Source organism: Pezoporus wallicus, unplaced genomic scaffold (assembly GCF_028554395.1).
Source record: "Pezoporus wallicus isolate ANWC-B61680 ecotype Strahan unplaced genomic scaffold, APGP_CSIRO_Pwel_v1 contig_5261, whole genome shotgun sequence".
Lineage (NCBI taxonomy): Eukaryota > Metazoa > Chordata > Aves > Psittaciformes > Psittacidae > Pezoporus > Pezoporus wallicus.
In genome coordinates, this window is record NW_026642423.1 from 6,844,580 (window position 1) to 6,864,416 (window position 19,837).

Here is a 19,837-nt window from a genome sequence, read left to right on the forward strand (position 1 = left end):
CCTTCTTATAATTCCAGGTGATCTTAATCTCAGCTGGGCTCTGCAATTCACCCCATGGAAAGTGCTCCCAGTCTTTAATTTGCTTAGCAGAAGGGTGCTTGTATATTGTCAAAAAATAACTGAGTCCAAATATACCACCTTACCAAAACCACTGAGACTCATTCCAAGAAAAGAAGGAAAAAAACCAAAAAATCTAAGGAAAGAGATCAGTTAAAGCTGCTTCTCAAATGAAGATGTTGCAGGAATGTGGCAATCCTCCTCCTGTCCTATAAATCTACTTTCAAAAGCCAAATGGTGACGCTTTAGAGTCTTTACACTTACTTTGGATTATGTGTTGCTGTCATCTTTGTCCCTGGGTGTTAAGTACCAAGCACTGGGAGGGTCCCTCCTCCCCAGGCAGCTGGGAGACAGGCTGCTCTTCTTACCTGACATTGTCATGCTTCTGGATGTAGATCTTATGAAACATCATATCTTCCTGTTTGGCATTAATGTCAGCTTTCATCTCCATGGCAACATGTCGAGGAAGTACAGAGAGCAGGAGACGCTCCTGTGGAGTCAGACAGATGAACCAATTAAAACACCTGCTGCCCAGTTAACAAACACACTTTGTTCCTTACTGGGGAAAAATAAGTCATCAGTTTGGTGAGAGATGAGTGCCACCAAGCAAAATGGTCTCCAGAAAGCCAGAAGTTGATCTCCTAACAAGTTATATGCAACTCTGTTCCAACCCTACAATAAGAATTCAATGTTTTTGGAGGAAAAAATACTATTTTCATCCTATCTGCACTGGGCTTGTGATTCATGGTTGTCAGTTCTTGCAAATAAAGAAGACATGCAACACAAAAAGTGCCCGTGCACCATTATTGGAAGTACTCTGATAAATTACACTGCCTGACCTCCCACACAGCTTCTCCTCACCACCATGAAGTCCTCTTTCACATAACACCAGAGGTCTGATACCCCAATGCCCTTGGGCACCATTTAAAATTCCTTCCTCTCCTATCTAATCATCTGAGCACATTCCCCCAGCAGGCACAAACCTGTTCATAGCACCTAAAAAGTCAATAGGAATGACCCAATAAAACTAGAATGAAAATTTAGCCCAACTATACAATGCAGTATTATGCTTCTACACTTAAAATCACTATTAGGGCCCAACTGCATTAAGACCTGTAAACCCACCCACTCAACTACAGGAGTATTTTCAAGAGCCATCTCTGCCATCAACAACACACAGCTCTCCACCTTCATTTGGCACTTCTATTTACTGATAATAGCTTAGTATGACTTTCCTAACATTATTTTGGAAGCTGTTCCACATATAGTTCTGCATGCTAGGCAAAATGTATTTACATGGCAAAATGATGGCTTTCTGGTAATTTTCCTAAAACCTCACACAAAAGCCTATGCTTGCTATTATTCTAAACTTGGTGGTAATTTCATGCAGAAGGTATAGAATTGAAATCTGCAGGTAATATGTGCCCTAGGTATGCATTCATGTATTTCAGGAATCAGACATGAGAAATCCTGCCTAGACCTCCTTTTTATTCCCAGTCATGCCCCTCACAGTTCAAAAGAAGTTTTTGCTGTGGCTGAAGAAGGTGGGGAGCATCTCCTTTGGGAGCAGCTCCACTGTGGTTCACACTGCAGGCAATGATCTGAAATAGTTGAAGAATCCCAACACCTTATGCTGCTCTTGTCGTTACTTTTCTTTAGCTACAGTGAGCAGAAGGAAGAAAAGGGCCTTCCTTCCTGACAACACAGACACACGGTAGCGTAAAGTAAGGTCCCTAACCTTATCTAACAGCTCAGTACTTCTCAACAAAACAAGGAACAGTGGGGCTCAGGCAGAGTCCTGACTCAGAGGGATCAGCAACCCTGTACTAGTCACTCATGTGACCAAACCTATCGCCTATACTACAGTTACAGACACATTTCTGGTTTCTAATTTCTACTTTTAACTTAAAGTTCACCATTTATTTCTTTAAGGAGACAGAGGAACTCTGGGGGAACCAGTGGAAGATGTATTCACTGGAAATGTGCTTACTATGCACTGAGACCTTTTATAGTCTGACACTGCACAGTATTTCATCCCCCCCCCCCCCCCCCCCTTAATGTGTACTTTAAAGAGATCCTTGCCACTAGTCACTGAAGAGGTAGTAGTAACACAGAATATGATGTGTTGGAGGGATTTACATCTTTTCTGCTCAAAACTACAGCAGACCTGACAAGATTGTTTTTGTTTTTTAAAGTACTCTCACCTTCACTACCGTACTGTAGGTGCTAGCAGTTACATATCCACATTAAAAAAAACCCTATGAATCACGTACGTGTCCTCAGGCTTCTGTCATCTATTAGTACACTCCCTGAGTGCAAAAGCACAACACATTTGTATGCTTTTCAGAGTAACTGCTGTATATGCTGTTGTCATTTGCATATTATAATAGGCATCCTCAAATGTGTGAAAGCTGCTATTTTATGTGTGATTTTACACATCCTCTAAATAACTTGGAGCTTTATGGGAGGTTCAGGGGCACCCACAGGTTTGGAACATTCCCTGTGGGCGCTTGAGTATGGAGGGAGGCTTTTTTTACTTGCTTGCAAAATAAGGACACATTCAGGGGACTGAGTTTTTCTTAGTAGTACTCACAAGAGATTTTCACATACATTTCTGGGTGACATTTTCTTGAGAGGCCACCACCCCTACCCTTCCTGGCTCCATAGGCACTTGCCAGATGAAATCACCAATATTTTCAAGACACTTGAGATCTCCAGGACATGAACTAACACTGCTCTGAACTTTCACCAATCAGGGAATAAGATGGGCTTATTAAGCCAACCTTACCTCTAAATTCACAGACGGACCACTCGGTGGGTAAGGAATTGGCCTGATGGTCACACTCAGAGCTGCGGCCAATAGCTTGATGTTCAAGTAAAGATCAGTGACAAGTGGCATTCCTCAGGAGTCAATATTGAGACCGGTCATGTTCAACATCTTTGTTGGTGACATGGACAGTGAGACTGAGTACTCTCTCAGCAAGTTTGCTGATGACACCAAGCTGTGTGATTTGGTGAGCATCCTGGAGGGAAGGGATGCCATCCAGAGGGACCTTGACACATTTGAGGTGTGGGCCTGTGAGAAACTCATGAAGTTCAACAAGGCCAAGTGCAAGGTCTTGCACCTGGGTCGGGGCAATCCCAAGCACAAATACAGGCTGGGCAGAGAATGGATTAAGAGCAGCACTGAGAAGGATTTGGGCGTGTTGATTGATGAGAAGCTCAATGTGACCGGGGAATGTGCACTCACAGTCCAGAAAGCCAATCATATCCTGGGCTGCATCAAAAGAAGCATGGCCAGCAGGTCAAGGGAGGTGGCTCTCACCCTCTACTCTGCTCTCATGAGATGCCACTTGCAGTACTGCATTCAGCTCTGGATCCCCAACATAAAAAGCATGTGGACCTGCTGGAGAGAGTCCAGAGCAGGCCACGAAGATGATCAGAGGCCTGGAGCACCTCTCCCATGGATACAGGTTACGAAAGTTGGGGTTGTTCAGCCTGGAGAAGAGACAATTTAGGAAAGACCTTAGAGCAGTCTTCCAGTACCTAATGGTGGCTTATAAGAAAACTGGAGAGCAACTTTTTACAATGGCCTGTAGTGACAGGACAAGAGGGAATGGCTTTGAATTGAAAGAGAGTAGATTTAGACTGGACATTAGGAAGAAATACTTTACTATGAGTTTGGTGTGAAACTGGCACAAGTTGCCCAGAGAAGTTCATAGATGACCCAACTCTGGAAATGTTTAAGGCCAGCTTGAGCAACCTGGTCTAGTGGAAGGTGCTCTTGACCATGGCAGGGATGTTGGAACTAGATGATCTTTAAGGTCCTTTCCAACCCAAATCATTCTATGATTCTATGAAGTGAAACAAATGCATATAGCACATCCCTTCATGCAGCAACTATTTGGGAAGTTGAGCCATGTTACAATTGGACATTATCTTTATTCTGTTGGGATCATCACAATCACTGAAAATAATCTCTAAGCTAACAGGAGGAGCCTGTAGCAAGGGCCTTTGTAAAGCACAAGCCATGTTAAAAGACCTCCAAACTAACAAAATTCTTATTTTTTATTTCAAATGAAACACATAAATGAAAGTCTGCACTAGAGTACAATTTTCATTTTGTCGAAATGACTAGAAAGTACTAGAGCCCCCATTATAAAATCATTTACTATGCACTAGTGAGGTGACTAGAACTGCTGTTTTTACAAGTATAACAAGGCAGCATTCTGACCTGATAAAAAAAGCAAGAACAAATTCATATATAATTCTCACTTCAAAATAAGATGCAAATATAGTTCCACTGAATTATACATCAAAAAATGCATCCCGGGGAGCACTAGCCTCTAGAATAGCACAGATGAAAGAGTACAACACAGATTTACTCTGTTTACATATATACACAGATACATGTATACGTGGGCACACGCATCCCTATGATGACTCTGTACTAGATAGTAATTTCAATAATTTACGTCATAACCTACCAAGATGATCTCAAAGCACCATAAATATTTAACATCTTATGACTGTCTATTTGTCCTCAGGTTTAATAGCACTTATTTTTCATAAGAAGTTATGTGATGTAGACATCAAAAAGAGAAGGAGAGAACAACTTTTCAGAGACAAAAGACAAGCAATGCTAGAAGTAAAACTGCAGAACCTATTACCCATCTCTTCATAGAATCATACTAAAATCTTAAGTATTTCCACACTACAGATTGTGGAGACCTTCAGGCAACACTGATTCCTGTTATGGCTGTGGCACAGGCTATCTTGAATAATGAAATCACAAAAAAAACTCTCTTCTGCATTGGACATTCTGGAGTTTTATTAACTTTCATGCTAATTTTGGGTGCTGATAGATGCTTAATAAAGGAAACTACACATTCCTTTGCCTGAGAGAATCTGCCTGTCATTAACAGAGAACAGCACACAGCAGCACCATCAGATCTCCAGGCACCCAGCAATAACACTGTTGGGCTATGCAGTTCTGTTTCCCTCCACCCCTGTTTGAAGACTGGCTCTCCCAGATGTGGGCTGAGCTGCCCTTATTTGTGTCTGCTGTCACCTCCAGATTTTCTCAATACATTATGCATAAGGATACAACTGAACTGAACCTGGAGATCGAGGTCAGTGCAAGTTGTAGCAGCAAATCATCTTATTAGGAGTCCTCCTGCTGTGAGGATCCATTGTTACTGCTGGAAGTACTGGAGGGTATGTTAAGCAACTGGCTTTGACCCTTGTTTTTCTGATGTCCTGGTTTTCTTCTGTATGGTATAGTACTTTCTGGAGAGGGGGAGAAGAAAAAGGCATAAAGCTAGGGAATTTGTCAAGGCTTTTTTCATTAACTACTTCTAATACAGAAGCACCTAAACCCAGAATAGCACAAGCATTTGAGCCTTGCTGCTAAGGCAGTCTCTCAGCAGGGAGGACAGAGCTGTAATCAGTGAGTAAAATGGGGTATTCTCTTGGCTCAATCCTTTCCTCCATTTCAAGGTGTGGAAAGAGGAGAAAGCTGCTCATTTCACCTTTCTGAGACTACACTTGTTTTCAAGGAAAAAGGAGCCTTGAGCATGAATCTTTACATACCAGATACTACATACTACACATACTAGCAAAATAAAACATGTACAAGTTATTTCATAGTAAGGGTTGAATAGCAAGTATGCCAACCAGAACTACCTCATGAAACACTGCCAAAAGACAAATCCGTCGACGCAGATGGGCTGAGACATGAGGAAAATTAAGCTGTGTTGCCACAGAGATGCAAAGACACTACAGCTGATTCATTCTCCTGACCTCTTCTCCAAAGCCACAACAAGCTATGAAATATCTCCCAAGGGAAGAGTGGAAGCCCCATTTTATGATTAATTTCAAATTGGACTAGACAAACCACCATGAATTGTGCTGCAGGGCAGAAATGTGTGTTAGCAAGGGAATAGTCAAGCTGCCCCTAAAGGTCTTTTGTATCTAATTCTGAGGACACAAGAGATTCATTGCAAGAGAACCCACAAATAAATTAGGGGAGTTGATATGCTTGGTACCCTTGATAACTAGTCTGTATGCTTGCACCGACAGGTCTTTTTTCAGCAAAAATTATTGACGTTGGTAATGAATCTTACTTTTTTTACAAATATAATTCTCTTGAGGTTTATGAGGTACACAGAAGTGTGTAAGCAGGTAGGAACCTTTGGGAAAGGCAGGAAGAGGACCTTTTTGGAAGCATCAAGAGACAGAATGTCCTGTCAATGATTTTTTTCCCTCTCACTTCTGAAACTTGTCTTACAGCTACTTGCATTCTGTGCAATTTTAGTCTGCAGAGCATAGATCACAGGATTTGTTGATGTCTGTGGAGAAGTCCATCAGGGTATTGGGGAAGAAATACTCCCCTGAGCAATCTTTTAAACCTTTAAAAATCCTACCCTCTACCATCAGCATATTCTTACTTGAATTAGTCAAGAAATAAGAGGCCTGCAAATCCCATCCAATTTACATGCTATTTTTGCTGCAACAACTTCATTTCTTATTTCTCACTGTTGCTCTTACCTGCTGCTGGTTTTCCCTTTGAGAATGCAGCCTCGCCTGTATGCATTCCCTGGTCTCCTGGAAAGCCTGTCTTTGGGACACCTCTGCTGGGTAGTGAGTACACACGCCTACAATGTTTGTACAGGAGAAGATGAGAACATTGGAGACCAGCTGAAACAAAAGAAAGAAACAAAAAAGAAAAATGCTTGGTTACACTTTGGAAACCTGCCATCAGTAACAAAGCACCAGCCAGAACCCAGCCCCTTCCATGATTCCCTAATCCAAGCCATGTTTAAACCTCATGTTCTTAATTCCAGTGTATTTTACCTCTCTGGTCTTTAAAATACAAAATTTCCATATTTGGTCTCAAATATATGTTCTTAATATTGCATATTACTTCATTGGTAAAAATACAATTTCACTGGTAATTCTGTAATCTTGCTTTTGGTAACCCAGTATCTTGGAACTATTGTGACAAATAGTTATCTAAAAATGCATCACTGCTCTGTCAGCTAAAAGTCAGCAAAAACTTGTGCAGACAGATCTGGCAGAAGAACACAAATATTTCCATGTTTGTGTACCTATATATCTGGCTTGAAAACATATCAAAGACACATTAAACCATCACTTTGATACGTCTGAAGCATATTTATACTGGACAAACACGAAGGAAAAGCTGCATCACTCTTCTGCTCTCACTTGGGTTATATTTTGTAATGAATCAATCACATAACTTCTGCTGAAAACTAATGTCACAATCTTCTGTTTCACAACTATTTTTTTTATTAAAAAGGAATAAAACATATCCATGCCCACTGGTGGCATTTGGTTCATGCAAAATGTTCAAAACTGATTCTGACAGTATCATGTAAACATTTCCCTTGATAGAGGTTAGTCACAGTATAAGTTTTCGAGAGTTGCACAATGTGTGCTGGACTTCCCTTGAGGACAGACTTATTTGAAACCCCTCTCATCTGGAGGAAAAGACTGTCAGACCTAAAAGATTTTAAAAATAGGGATCCTTGGTGTATTCCCGATGAGTCCAGACATACCCTATGCCTTTATTACATTTTACTGCAGAATAAAAAAAAAAAAAACAAAAGATTTCCAGACCAATCCATTCTCTGAAAAGAAGGGCCAGGCTCTGAAGGGCAGGAGGGGTACAGGGCACCCCTCAACCCCTGAGCTCACCAGGGATGCTCAGGACTCCCCTAGACAAACTTGGTCACTATGCAGAAGAGAGAAGCTACTCCCTCTTCCCTGTGCCCCCCCTCCCCCCGCGAAAGTAAGAGCCTCTCTGAGAAACCCCACTAGGATTACTCTTAACTCTTTGGTTATATCCACATGCTAAGGACAGCAACAATTATTTTATTAACAACTCTGCCTTGAAACAGGATTTAGGCAGAAAAACCTCATCTTTCAGCTCAAAATAAGCAACACCTTAAGCTACAGCCAGCTGCCGGACTTCTCTCTGTGGACAGCTGCCAGTAGATGGCAACGCTCCAATTTCCCAAGCTCCTGCACCGAAGTGCTGCATTTTGGGCTGTGTCCCTGCAGTGAGTTCCCACACTTAGATATCACGCTACAGTACACTAACCTGCAGGTTACAGTTATCTACTGGTGATCATCATCACTGCCAGCTATCTGCATTTGTAGATAACTGGTTTCTAATGAGGAAATGGTTCTCATCCCCTACAGATTGCTCCCTCCTTCCAAAGTGTCCACCCTTCACACAAGAGAGGGTTATTGAAAGTGCAGGTTCATGCCTTCACATTAATTTCACATGAATATGAAATAAGCCCTAATCCTAAGATTACACATTCCCTTCACAATTATAGTCCCTCTCAGCTCTTTCTAAAGCTGGCTGGATTCTGCCAGATTTGAGGTCCTCCATCTTTCCCCCGACCTGATCATACACCAGCCAACTTCCATTCAGATCCTTCCCAGTTACCCTAACCCAGGGCTTCATCCAATAGGCATTCAATGATATTTTTTGCTGATAATGATAATTTTTAAGGGTGAAAAATGTATCCGTTATATCAAAACTATTAGTTCTTCTTATACTGAAGAAACAGCTGAGGAAGGGAGCTGCAATAGGTTTTTCTTTGGAGTTACTCTGATTTCTGCTCTACAGATGCACTGATTGAAACTCAGCTTGTAAATAACACATCTACAAGTTAAACATGGATATTATAGGCTCAAAGGAGTTAACACTAAACAGCATCTTTTGCACGGCTGGATTAAAGCAAGACTCACAGATCCTCTCTATTGGAGCTACTCAGTTGCACAGAAAGTGGAAAGTTTGTCTGAGCATGCAAAACAGCACAAGCACACATCGTGTATCTGGAGTGGATAAAACTGAGGGCACAGAAGATTGGAAGAAAATATGCAGCTTTACGATTTAATCACAAGACTCTGAGACCTAATTTCACTTTCCATCAATAGGACAAACCCAAAACAAACTCCCCAAAACAGCAACTGAACTCTTGCACCAAGAACAGGAGACAGCATGGGGTTTAGATAGCAGACCAACTTGACCAAGCAGAGAAGAGGAACACCTCAGTCCTGAAACCAACCTCCTTTTGGGTATACCTTGGTGCCAACAAAAGGTCCCCCACAGTGGGGCCCACCCACGAAGATACTGTTGTCACGATGATGCCTTAAATAGCCAAGCTGCACAGTTCCAGGCACACAATTCATATGGTGCACAGAGACCGACATTGTCAAAGGGGAGTACAAAAAAACACAATCAGACTTGACATTACTGGTAACATTTGTGGAATGCAAAGCAATTCAACTTTTTGGCACTCACTGACGTCACTTGACATAAGCCAAAGGAACTTTGCAGACTGATTTACAAGGTGGACTCACATGACCATGCTTCATCAAGTAGGAACGAAAACTATATTGCTATGTAATCTCTAAGTAGCAGGGGAAAGACAACCATACTCATTCTGTAAAGCAGAAGCTCATTTAATTCACAGTATGGCATCTTTGCAATACCCAGAAACATAAGGGAAGAAATTACAGTGTAATATTGAAAATATCAAAGATTTGCAGAGATTTAAAACTGAAGCTCCTATTATTTGCAATAACACTTATTATGTGAGCATGTGAGCAAGAGCATTTTGTTCAATATCTCTTCACATGTACTAAAAAAAGTAATTAAGAAAAAAAAATCATTGTAATCGCAATTTTTTTCACAGTCCTCTGTCTTAATAAAACAAAATTTCTATCCTATTTGCCAAAAGGTACTCCTTGCTTATCAGCTTCCTTGCCATTTTGCTATGGTAACCAGCCTCAGTCCCATGAGGAAAGAGATGATGTACGTATTAAAAACTGATTCCTTAAGCTCCATGGCCCGAAAGGTAAAAACATATTATGGCAACTATTTCAGACAATCTATGCTTGAGGAACTGTTAATGGCAATGGGAAAATATAGTTGTTTATTTTGTAGCTGATTTCCTTCCCCTGTCTAGCTAGAGACTTAGCTAGGAAGACCCCTACCCTTCTGATTTTGGAAAACAATAACTTACAGAAAGCTATTTCATTTACATGTAACTCTTAGATGTGCTATTAAACCTGCCTGCAGTATTGCCATGTGTATTTCATAAACTAACACATTTATTTTTACAGCATCTGCATTTGGCAGAGAACTACTATTATCCTGGTGTTACAAGGCAGAACTCTTTAAAGGTGATTCAGTACCTAAGGAAAGCTACACACCATGAGCAGTTTTCAAAAACCACTTCATAGTCCTACCGAAATAGTAGATCACTTAATCTCACACAACAAAACAGACAAGATGGTTTTTAGTCACTTTGATTTCATCGCACAAACAGAGCACTGCAATATTTCTGTTGAATCTCCTGCAGGAAACTGTTTTCAGTAGGGAATAAAGAGAGATATGGAAATAATTCCACATGTTCTAGGAGTTATGAAAACCTGGTATTACAAAATCAAAATTGAGAGCTAAATTTCCTATTGTTACAAAATTGATGTTTTGGGCATTTCAGGCCAGGACTAGGAAGAACTGGAATGGTTCAGTGACCAGGGGCGAGCCTCCAGACCACCACAAGCAGAAGTCTTAGCTTGCACCAATATTGCCAAGCTTCTCTCTACTGTGTTTCTATTCAGTTATTCTTCAAACAGCAGATACTATTCAAAATGCAATTAAGAGACAACAACATGCTTAAGAGGGATAGTGCTGTGGTAAATTGTTAGCTCCTTACCTCTGCCAGAGCAAACAAGGCTGCCTACTGACATGGAAGGTAGGCCATATTCCTCAGAATATCACGTATAAAAGTCAAATCTTCTGTTTTCTGCCAAGTTACTCTGCTTTGGTCCACTTTGCTTGCAGAGGCTCAGGATAATTTCTGTTTTGAGATCACAGCACTAGGCTATTGCATGTTAGATTCCAACACCACTAATCAGTATTTTGTTTTTCTATTTAGTTTTTATTTAAATCAAAATAATGTTTTGATATTTTCAGAAAGTCCTGTTTTTGAAAAACATTACGTTTTAAGCTTCTACTGTGGGGCAGTAAAACTGTCACAAGGAGAACGAAAACATGTACATGGAGATTAAAAAGTCATACAAAACAATCTACAGCAAACAACAAACTATGTATCCCTTCTTTCCAGAGTGTGACACTGCTCTTCCTCTGCTTTCCAGCTCTCATGATTCAGTAGTAATTTTTTGTTAAAGCGATTATCCATGCAACAGCGAGGTTATAAAGCAAGTAACAACTGAGACTACATTTGATAGTGGTTGTATACCGAATTGACAGATTGGTCCAATTATTAATTGCAACGACAAACACTGAAATTAGCTTTACTTTTGAGAGTTCCTTTTTTATCTGTGAAAAATAATGATAAGATCTTCAATACTTATCTGCAACGATGTAAGAACAAAAATGTGACTGACTACCAAGATATTTCTACAGCACCTATTCATGCAATCCTGAATTGCAAGTACAGACGTATTCTAAAGATAAAATCACAAATATTATGAAAATAAAATAAAATAAAATATTGTTGCTATAAGGCACAGCTGGTGATGTTTTTTAAACACCTTCCCTGAATAGCCCTTAACCCTCTATTGACTCTTTATATACTATCTAATAAAAAAACTGGAGCAGTTACAGAGCCAAAGGCAAAATGAAAATTAAAACAAAAGACATCAACTGGCTCCAAGATGAAATTACTCATGTATTTGTGCTGTATATACAACAACATCTTTCATTTCCCACAGCGACAACTAGCAGAGTACTAAAATAGAGAAAACTTCTGGATTATGCGAGAAAAATAATTGAACAGTTAGAGTCATACGGTCTTCTCCCAGTATTTGGCCAGTAAAGAATAGAGTAAGTACTAGTGAAGAAATTAGAAGGTATATTTTATTTTAAATGTGACAAGTACTTTTACCAAGTATTGAGAAATAACTGCAGCAACAGAAGATTACATCAATACACCAGAGTCTAAGAACAAATTTTTGGAAGTTGCTACACGGTGCCTTTCCTCTCTATCTGCTGCTTCTGTGCAGCAACCGTTTACTTGGTTCTTGAACAGAACAGGAAACTGGTTACAGCCACTATCTGCCAGAGAATTTTAAAGAATTCCCTAACTGCACACAAGTAGTGCTACAGAAGCCAGCTCTGAAAGTTTAAATGCTTCCCTAAGGCACAGTACAATTTAACTATCCCAAAGTAGCAGAATTTATTAGAGAGCAACGCTCTAGATATGCAGTAGATCTCTTTCGCTGATGTTGAGAACAAAAGATTTCTTTGCAAAAATACTTCTGAAACTTTTTTGCATATTCCTTCTATTTGGGACACCTACAAGGAGAAAAAGCCATCTACTTTAATCTTTCAGCTAGATTCTGTATTTGGCATAAAGTTACCTGCTGAGAGTGAAGCAGTGGTGTTTTTGCTGAAAACACTAAAAACCCCTTATATCACTTGTGAATGTCTCTGTTCAAGAATTACAGTCAATAAAAACATCACACTGAAGCTATCCATTCTGTGTATCTCAGTGACTATCCCATCTTTCCAGTACTGGAATGCATTGATCTCATAGACGTGATGCTCTGTTCCCTCAGGGGAAAGCCAAACAAGTATTTTGCCCACTTAAGTTTGCCACAGCTCTCAAGAGCAATACTGCACAGCGGGTTAGTCAGGGCTCACTTACACTGACCCTAGTAAAAATCCATTTGTATCATGACAGAATTCCCCCCCTGGAAGTATGTTTATTTCTGATCTGTAGAGGTACCTCTGTGTCAAAGACTTTAGCAACCAAATACAATCTTACTGAAATAAAAGCTCTTCACACGGGACTTCAAGCATTAGGTATATCTCTCTGAGGTCATGAAAGTGGATGAAAGCTCCTAGACTTTCAGTGCATGACTCACAGCTGCTGATGGGTAAGCATATTCACACATAAAGTACGTAAAGATAATTTTGAAAACTACAAAATTTGCCCAGTTCATGATAGCTTAGACAATTTAGACAATGACTTTAGTGAAGAAAACTAAGTACAGCTCTGATATCCCAACAAAATCAGTTATTCTACAAGCTACTGTAAGCACATTTGAGTTTGAGTTTTCTTCATGCCAGTCCCACCTGCCCATGTACTCACGGGAAGAGCTGTTCAGATAAGACACAATAGGTTTTCATTTAAAAGGTGTTAGTAGAAACCACTGTAATTGAATGGAAGTTGGATTAAGAAGCCTGGTTATGTTTTCCAGATATTCCACAATGCCTCTGAAACTAAAGGAAGCTGTAATCAATGAGGAGAAAAGTTGAGAAATGAGCTTAATTAATCTTTCTTATTCTGTTTCCTTCCCTGTCTGGTGGAAGGGATGTGATGGAAGGAAGCCAAATGCTTAGCTTTTCTATCATGCCATTTTAAAATTAGTCCACTACATTGAAACACACATGAAATTTGATTTAATATATGCTGACTAACTCAACAAGCAGATACATATGCTGATTTGACTCATGATGGGAGCAGGATTTTTTTTACTTTGCTTTTCTGCATACTTTTTGCTTGTTTGGATCCCATTGTGCCTAGCAGCCATACATGATCTAAGCAGAAGAGACCACTGTAGCCCATCCTGCAGGATCCCAGTTCTTCACAGTTACCTCTACAGTTGCTACTACCTGTTGCCTCCATCCTCCTTGTCAGGGGGTCCTCTGCCTTTCCCAACAGCCTACATGCTGCCAGCAAACACACTTCACAGAGCAGTACATTGTGGTTGCTTTCAATGGCTATGAGAAAAAATACCCATACCAAATAAGCAGAACTATGAAGATCAATGCCCCTCTGTCTCCCCCCACCCCATCACAGCACACCCTGGTCCTTAGTGTTCCTGGGAATATTTCTGGGAGCCTTGGACTCAGATATTGGCAGTGCATCACCCCTTATCTCTCATAGTCATTTAAGCACAGGCTTAAATGACCTCCAGGTCACTGGGAAAACAAAAATATTTATCTAGTTACATGAAAGTCCTATTTATCTGGGAAAAAAAGAATGTTCTCCAATTGCTCAGCAGGCAGACATGAGTGCCCTTAATATGGTCTGTGAGATATAAAAATCATTATTTCCCAAGCAGTTAGAATGTGTGTTTTTGGGGGGTGGTGATTTAGGCTGGGTATGTTTGCTTGTGTGGGAAGAAATGTAAAATTGAAGAATGGAATACATATGGATATTTTGGTTTTGATTTAAAGACCTTCTTTTTTTCTTTTTCATTGCTGGATTTCAAATAAAGCCGGGCAGCTTACCCACAAACTATTCTCCTTCCTGTTAACATCCCTGTCCCAACATATATTTTTAATAAACAAAACTTGCCAAGCACCACCAGCGAAGTCTGAACTCTTGAATTAAAGCAGTGGCTTGTACCAGATGAGGTGAAGGAGCAGTATTTGTAGCTGATAGCAAAGATTAGTTCAGTGTGAGGTGTCCCCTGCCCATGGCAGGGGAGTTGGAACTAGATGATCTTAAGGTCCTTTCCAACACTAAATATTCTGTGATTCTATGATTGCACACAGCCACCACTAATGCACAAGTCAATCTATGAGGGATCTGTCTGGATCACAACTGAATACTCTCCCTTAAAAGCTGATGTGCAGTTTTGCCAGCTGTTACAGTGAACTAAGGTTACTTGTGAATGAGAAATGTTGCAGAGAAATTCATGTTTTTGTATCTTATGGTCTGGCTGCTTGAGCAGTTAAGCATACTGATCTCTGAACAGATTTGGTTTCAACAACACAAAAACCATGAGAAGGCAAATTCCCAACCAAATTTTAACTGAGCATAACGGACAGCTTGAAGGCACATTCCTTGGCCTTCATCTTCGTCATACTAAATTTCAGAGCTCTACAGCAATAGAATCAAGATTTTATGGAGAAGCTCTAAAAGACTCTTCAGAATTGTTTACAAAAGCAAGTGTAAGACAACCTAACAACAATGGTTACAACTGCCTTTGTTTATAATACAAATTACAAAACACAATTTAGCCTGCCTTTATTTCATTATACACAACCCATCTTTTCTCTGCCTTTGAAGCTGCACTACTTCAGTCTTCATATGTCTTTCATTCTGCCTTCTTTATACTCTTATTTTTACCCACCCTGGACTTTCTTATCAGCTTCCCAGTCCTGTCTTTCACCCTTTCACACACACACACAGCCTCACGACTCCAGGATCAAACCAAATTATTATTTTTAAATTCGCCAAGATGAACCTCACTTCTCCTATAGCTCCAACAATTTGATTACACTGCTATTACATGAGCTTTTCACAGGGCACAGTAACTGAAGATGCTGTATTTGAAGAAAAACAATTCAAGGTATACTTTTGAGGCCTATGTATTGAAAACATTATCCAAGTCCTGCATCATTAATTTCTGTAAGCATTATGAAATGGCAGGAAGCTGGATTCCTGAATCAAGTTATGCTACAGCTTAAGGTTATTTTTGCTAGGATCTGAAACCTGCTTTTTCTCGCTGTCAAATGTGTAAGATGAATATACTGAAAATATTTGTGTTATGATACTGTAAAAATTCAAATGTTTAACAGAAACAATCAAATCAACCTCACTTTGCTGGAAATGCACAGTTTGGAAGAGTGTTTTATTTCTGACAATTGAAATAAGCTGTTTCTGCTGAGAATTGGGCAGCATATAAAGAAAATAAATTCAAATTTCTGTAGTTAGTGGAAAAATTTGAGCCTGTAATTGAGCATGTACACTTATTCTCCCAAAGATTGTTACCAGAGATTATGCAGCTCAGTAGGTTTTCTGAGGTGAACTTAAAATAGACCTAATATCATACTAACCTCCCCAAGAGAATAGTGTACACCACAGAACTGGACATTGAAAAACAGTGAATTACAAATATTTAAAGTAACCTAATCTGAAAAAGACAGAAGAAAATAGGGAGTACTTATTTTCAGAACTTTTTGTAATATGACAAGAAGACAGTAAAGGACCTAGGAGACCTCATGGACTATGCAGTTCATTGCCCACTTGCCTCTTAAAAAAACTGTTACATCCAAAAATTTATATGACAATTCTATTGATGTTTAAAAGGCATCGAATAGCAGTACTTGCTTTTGTTATATTTTATACAGTATTTCTCTTAACATATCCCAAAGAGACACGTTTCCTGGAGTGGACAATATTGATTACGAGCAAATTAGCAATCTACTATAACTACCATCATCACCTGTTGCATCACTGCTAAATATTTAGTCGTGGCATTAGATTTTTCGTTTCCAAGAACACATACCTGTGCACTTGGACTTGGCTGGTAAGTCCTTCACAAATCAGCACTTGTATTATATGGAGATTTATTAGTATACTTCTAAACAAAATGCATTCATGAAAAATACTTCAAATGTGGAAGATGGCTGGATAAATAATTTCTTAAAAAGGAAAAAAAAATAGCTGAGAGAGTTTTTGCTATCTACTGAAAACTAGGTAGCATTACTGCCCTTTTGTCTGGGAAATGAGAGCCACATAAAAACAAATAAAGAATTTATCAAGGGATAATAATAATAAAAAATGGTACAAAGTGGTTTAAGATCTTTCAGAATGTGATCAGATCCACAACTGTGTTTTGAAGTCATAGATTGGTTCTTTGCCACACTACTGTAATGTGATAGCATTTGTTGGTCTAAATCCAATGGGGAGCTCCTAAGCCACTTTTGATATGATAAAGATATTAAATCCAGTTCTCTATTCTTATCAGTTTAACTATATCAACTTATGACAGATAGAACTAGAAAAAACAATTAAGTATATCTCTAAGATCTTATCAAACATTTCTTAGTGCTTTCTGATAAACAGTCATAAGCAAATATGAGATACCCCTTCAAAGGCAAAGCAGGTGGTCCTTGGCAGATAGCAGTGATAACTGATATATCATCTGGTACACTGAAGGCCCAAGTGCTCTAATACACATCCTGCTTCAGAGCTGGTAAAAGAGCAGTAAACAGAAGTAGAAGGGAAAGGATGGTAAAAGTTTAATTCCAGATATGCAATGCAAAGCCAGGGGAATACAGAAACAGAAGAGACTAGAATGAAAGACTTAAATGGGTATTATCTGCCATTGAATTCCTTCATCCATTGAGATCACCAAGACAGTCTTTAAAAGTAACCAGCTTTTTTTGAGAATGTCAAATACCTTTCCTACACAAAAAATAGAAAAGTTTCTGAAAATGGTTCAGTTAGAACTTCCAGAAAATAGCCAAACCACAGAATACACTGGCTCAGATATATCTTGTTTGCTTATGAATAAAACCCCTCCAAACCCGTGCCCTTTTTAAGAAACTGTTTCAGAAATTCATAGCAGAAATCAACTGATAAAACTAACTCTTTCAACAACCTGATGCTAAGCCACTGACATAATGCCAGGAATCACATAGGCATCACCAAGAGTACCAAACACAGCTAGGTTTGCCTAGCAATTCTGTTATGACCAGAACCTGGGCAGAATTTTCTCATGTGGTTATCTCTCAGTTTGTTTGCAACATTCATTCAAGTTCAAAATGTCTATGTAAGTTTTGAAAAACATCAAAAAATAAAAAAAAAGGCGGGAGGGGGAGAGAGAAGGCGAGTGTGGTGGAACCGCAGAAGAGGCAGGCTCCAAACCAAAAGGGACAGAAGAGCAAAATGGAGACGGAGAAGCAGAGATCAGAACAGAGGGTCAGGACTGGTAAGTTACGGACAGAGAAGCAGAAACATCTTCACTTTTCCTGGAATTATTACACATTTCTTTCTTACAGAACCTGAAATCAAACCACATTTTTTTTTTCCTCCATTGTTTTCTTTTGCCTTCAAAAATATTCTGCTCAATAACAAACTACATGTACAGTCCCTTTACCTGGCAGGTCTGCAAAGAAACCAATGGTCCCTGTTGCTACACCTTGCTGTAAGTATTAAACACTGTGTTTGTCCTGGGACTACCTTAAACATAGAAAGTGAATTGAGGTTGCAGAAGCCACCTAAATGCTGAATAGTGCTCATCAGCTCACAAGCAAGTTTTTATCAGTGTCAAACAAGGCTCAGTAGGCAATGTGTCACATTTCCTAACATGAGTTCCCAAATTCACAGATTCAATTTGCCTTTAAAATACCACTTTCACAGTATAATATTGCTATATCTGATTATCAGCACTGAACAGATCAGGAAGAACTGTCTTAAAAATGGTTGTTCAATTAGTTTGGCGCAAGCTGTGCTCCTTTCAAAGAGAAACAATTTAGGAAATCAACACCAAGCTTATTGGACTTTCAACAAGTATTTGATATAAGCGAATATCCAGGACTCTGACGCCATGAAGCACATTTAGCTTCCTCACCATTTCCTACCACTGCAGACGAGTCAGATGATAGCATCTATTCAAGATTTCAACACAGCTATGTACACATCAGGTCTAAACAACAGGAATTAAAGTAGTAGAAGTTATCTATCTACAATAATTAAGAGAGAAAATTAGAGATCAAAAACAACAGAATCAAGAAAAAAAGGTTGGGTTTCTTCCCATGCCTTTGTTAGTTCAAGCAATGTGAGCAGGGTGATTTTTGAGGGGAAGTGTAAAGAAATAAAGACCTAAAGAGTACCTTGTCCTAAGTCTACCATCCTGCATACTATCATAAAAGCCAGCAGTAGTGGAAGTCAGTGTAGCTGACACTGAATAATAAAGAAACTTGGTTGATCATGAGGAGCCTCTTTGCAAGAATGCCTTCTCGGCTCTGCTCCTGCTCCTCAATTTGAATGCCTAACATCAGCTCCAGCATCAAAGGAACAAAAAAGGCACTTGGCAATAACAGCTTCCACTTCAGGGAGAAAAAGGTCAGCCCTTGATCTGAATGCAGATAGAAATGTGCTCAAGTACACTGACTCCTGAAGTGTCTGGAAGCAGTCAAAGATCCCCGACATCGAAAATTGTCTTATTAACAGCAGGTGCGATTCCCTCAGGGGAGGTGAATAACCCTATGCCATAGCATCTCAATTTTTCTCCAGCTCTGCAGAACTGCCTCAGTCCAACTACAGTTAAATTTCACCCAGCAGGTGTTCGATCAAGCCTCTATTTAGCTACTCAGGCTGTTACAGTTGTATCAAAGAGAAAACACATATTTCTTCAAGCTATCTTATGATTAAAGACAGGTAGTCTACATCTCTGCTCATCTAAGTATGAAAGGTTTCTATTTCTGCGCTCCAGTGTTCTTTGACATAGCTTAAATAGTAATCCATCACCAGCAGGCACTAGGCAATTAAATACCTTTGGTCCTTCTAAACTATTTCCAGTTTCATCATGTCAAACTTCTGAAGACTTGATAGAGAACACAGCACAGGAAGCAGAGCAAGAAGAACAAGATGGGAAGTTGCTCTGTTCATGAGAAAGGTTTTAGGTGAGTGGACAGTGGTCCCAGACCTTCACCTCTGTCCTTAATACATACCATGGGCATGTCCATAGTATTTTTAAACAACCACACTTGACACCTGCAGAGTGTCACCAACTGATCAAGGAACTAATACTGTTTCTATACTGAGCTGTCACTTGAAGCCAGGCTGGTCTGAGAGGATCCCAAGGATGCAAGGTATTGACAGAGCTCCTCTGTTACCAGAAGGGGCAGACTGAAGAATTTACAGGAAAGTCCTTTCTTCTCCTTCAAGGAAGGAGGTTGAATTCTCCAGCTCTAAGGCTGAACCCTTGCAACTGCCTACCCAAGGGAAGCTGGATGCCCATCCTC

The 19,837-nt window shown here is 39.7% G+C and overlaps 1 protein-coding gene across 1 annotated transcript in view; it reads right to left on the reverse strand.

Moving 5' to 3' along the window:
* ADCY5 (adenylate cyclase 5) overlaps positions 1-19,837 on the reverse strand; it is a 225,479-nt gene that overhangs the window by 89,389 nt on the left and 116,253 nt on the right. The window contains exons 2-3 of the mRNA XM_057430333.1: positions 6,607-6,756; positions 426-547 (exon numbers count right to left, since the gene is read on the reverse strand). Coding sequence (XP_057286316.1) covers positions 426-547; positions 6,607-6,756 — 272 coding nt within the window. The remainder of the gene's footprint in view (positions 1-425; positions 548-6,606; positions 6,757-19,837) is intronic.